The 2,714-nt window shown below is 48.3% G+C and overlaps 1 protein-coding gene across 1 annotated transcript; it reads left to right on the top strand.

The window, feature by feature from the left end:
• Positions 1 to 278: 278 nt before the first annotated feature.
• Positions 279 to 1,605, top strand: LOC147981831 (uncharacterized). Its single transcript, XM_087517222.1, has 2 exons — positions 279 to 942; positions 1,093 to 1,605. The coding sequence occupies exons 1-2, from the start codon at positions 377 to 379 to the stop codon at positions 1,292 to 1,294; spliced, it is 768 nt and encodes a 255-aa protein (XP_087373348.1). The 5' UTR covers positions 279 to 376; the 3' UTR covers positions 1,295 to 1,605.
• Positions 1,606 to 2,714: the final 1,109 nt, after the last annotated feature.

Here is a 2,714-nt window from a genome sequence, read left to right as displayed (position 1 = left end):
ACAAGTGCTGCGCCGCATCCAAAGTTGTTAAGCAACGACATATGTATACGTTTTAGGATGTAAAACGAACTAAAAACCAAAAAAAGGATGGAAAACCAGCCAACGAACGAAGAGCATCTACGTGTACCTCATTAAACTGATTCAAAGAGAGCTGTTTCCCGCTAGCCAATTTTTGGTATGCACCTCATTAAACCTTCCACCGGCCGGAGCGCAGCCGCGTCGCCGGACCAGGAGCAGATACAAATATCGGTCCATTCCCCATCGACCCATCACCCCTTCCTCGCTCCTCTCTCGCTAGCTTCTCTTCTCATTCCAGCCATCCATCGCCTCTTCTCCGGACGGCCAGTGCAAGAGCAACCAAATAACTAGAGCAACCATGGCGGCGATGACGGTGCGCGACGTGCTGTACATGTACAGCGTCGCACGGCAGGCATACGACCGGTTCTTATCCGTGTGCGGCTGCCCGGAGAAAGCCCAGAACGCGGTGGCGCTGCTGGTGTGGCTGGACCAGGGCACCATCTCCGCCATACACCACGTCCCAGCCATGGCGCCCGACGCCGTCGCCGTCGTCGCGGAAGAGGCCAACGCCGTCCTCGAGTGCCTCCGCCACCAGGTGCCCGCGCTCCCGCCCATCCCGCTCATCTCTGCGCTCTGCATGCAAGGCGGTGTCCGCATCGAGCCGGGCTTCTTCGCCTTCCACCAGGACCTCGTCGTCCGCGGCGTCGCCCACTTCCTCAATGGCCCCGGCAAGTTCGTATTTGATGACCGCCTGCACGTCCTGCTCCGGAGGTCCGAGACTGGGCTGATTGTCAGCCCGCCGGAGCTCATGGCGCCCTACACCTCCCAACCAGTGGCCCTGCCGGAGGACTGCCGCTCCATGTTCATCACCTTCTCCAAGGGAAGTGCCCTCCATCACGAGGAGATCTTTGAGTACTTCAAGCAGTAAGTGTGCACTCACATACTCTACACTACTCGATATATTGATTAAGTTTATTTATACATATGGATCTACTAAGATCTGTATTCATGATGCATGATGATTGGAACTGGATCATGCATTGCATGTCTGATGATTGGCGTGCATGGGTGCAGGAAGTGGGGTGACTGTGTGGTAAGGGTGCTGATGGAGAAGACCAAGGGAGGCCACATGCCCATGTATGGCCGGATCATCTTCAAGACAGAGGCGATCGTGAAGCTCGTGCTCAATGGGGAGAGGCTTGTCAAAATCTCCATCGGACAACGTGAGATTTGGCTCCGCAAGTACGCCCCCAGGCCAACCAACGCTGCCGCCTGATCCATGATTCCATCCATCATCGTCTTGTCTATGCTTGTCTATGCTCGTGTGCTAGCTAGCCAGATCTACCATTTCAAAATGGATTTTGTATTGAAATTAAGGGGAAGAAACTAGAAGGATTGCTTGAGATTTGAAGGAAAAGTTTTTTACCTCTTAATTAATTTGGTAGTAAAGTAACAATTAGATGACATCATCGTCTAGCTCGGTATACTTCGCATCCGCTCCCAAAATCTTGGCACAAAAATGTTCTTTATTTCGGTTTTTTAACTACACTTGCATGTCAGACCAAACAAAAAGCTCAACTGCTACGTACATAATAGTCACCCATGTCGCAACATAGATCCTTCCGCCTCCTGCCCTGTTCCGTTACTCGGAGAAAAGCACCTACATTCACCATCCCCCAACCGTGCCCCCCCCCCCTCTGATTATCCCCGTCCATTTCAACTTTACTTTTCTTTCCTTTTCCCGACGCATGACACCTCATCGGGAGCCACGCACCATTTCCACTCCATAGAGAGAGACATGCCTAATTATAAGCTTGAGTTGATGCTCCATTGCTTACATGGAAGAAACCACTAACACTATTTGAATATCGTTTCATTTCTTTCCAAATCGTTGGTGCATGGAAATTGTAGGTTTTGATCTCATAGTGCATGGAAGTTGATTTTACTTCTTATTTTTGACAATTGGGTCCAGCCACATAAGGACATACCCCACATGCATTGTCTTATTTCTATACTTTCATGTGCTTTGTCTTATGTTCTATACTCGCATACACCTTTTCCCAATAGTTGTGCCCAATTAGGTTTTACAATGTTGTTTAGTTGTTTGTGCTCGAGGCAAATTAAGAGAAATAAAGAGTTGCATTATTGTCTTATTAGAGAAAGCATGTGAGATCATTGAAATTGCTATCAACCCCCCCCCCCCCCCCCCCCCCAAAAAAACATATCATATTATAGAGCAGTCAACCATGTCGTAGATCCTTGGCTCCATTATCTGTACATTGACCACCTTCTTGCATACCCCCCCCCCCCCCCATCCAACATAGCACTGCCTAATTATGCTTGTTGTTCTTCTATCTCTATGAAAGGAACTATGTGCCATTGTCTCAATATCCTTCAGGTTCTTTCCCAAATGGTTACTGCAGGTAAGTTCTAGGTTTTTGCTTCACATTGCATATTTATGAGCACCCCGCTTTGACTATTGGGTCAAGCCACGTGAGACATGCCCAACTTGCATCGTATGTTTTCTGTACTTGCATGTGTGATTGTTGCTTCCTTGCTGCCATTGAAGAAACTACATGTCACCTAGGTATCTTTTCCTTCCCCTTCGAAAACCTTAGTGCACTAAATTTAATATTTCCATTTGAAACTGCATATAAATAAAGGGAAGGCATAATTGTTACACAACCGCACCCAAA

The sequence above is a fragment of the Triticum urartu genome, chromosome 3A, assembly GCF_056163025.1.
Source record: "Triticum urartu cultivar PI428250 chromosome 3A, HENAU_Tu73, whole genome shotgun sequence".
Classification (NCBI taxonomy): domain Eukaryota; kingdom Viridiplantae; phylum Streptophyta; class Magnoliopsida; order Poales; family Poaceae; genus Triticum; species Triticum urartu.
This window is presented reverse-complemented; position numbering and strand designations above follow the sequence as displayed.

What these genes read in the sequence shown, in the direction of transcription:
- LOC147981831 (XM_087517222.1), top strand. Translation starts at nt 377, where the DNA reads ATGGCGGCGATGACGGTGCGCGACGTGCTGTACATGTACAGCGTCGCA. An exon ending in ATCTTTGAGTACTTCAAGCA is followed by an intron (nt 943 to 1,092) that starts GTAAGTGTGCAC and finishes GCATGGGTGCAG; the next exon opens with GAAGTGGGGTGACTGTGTGG.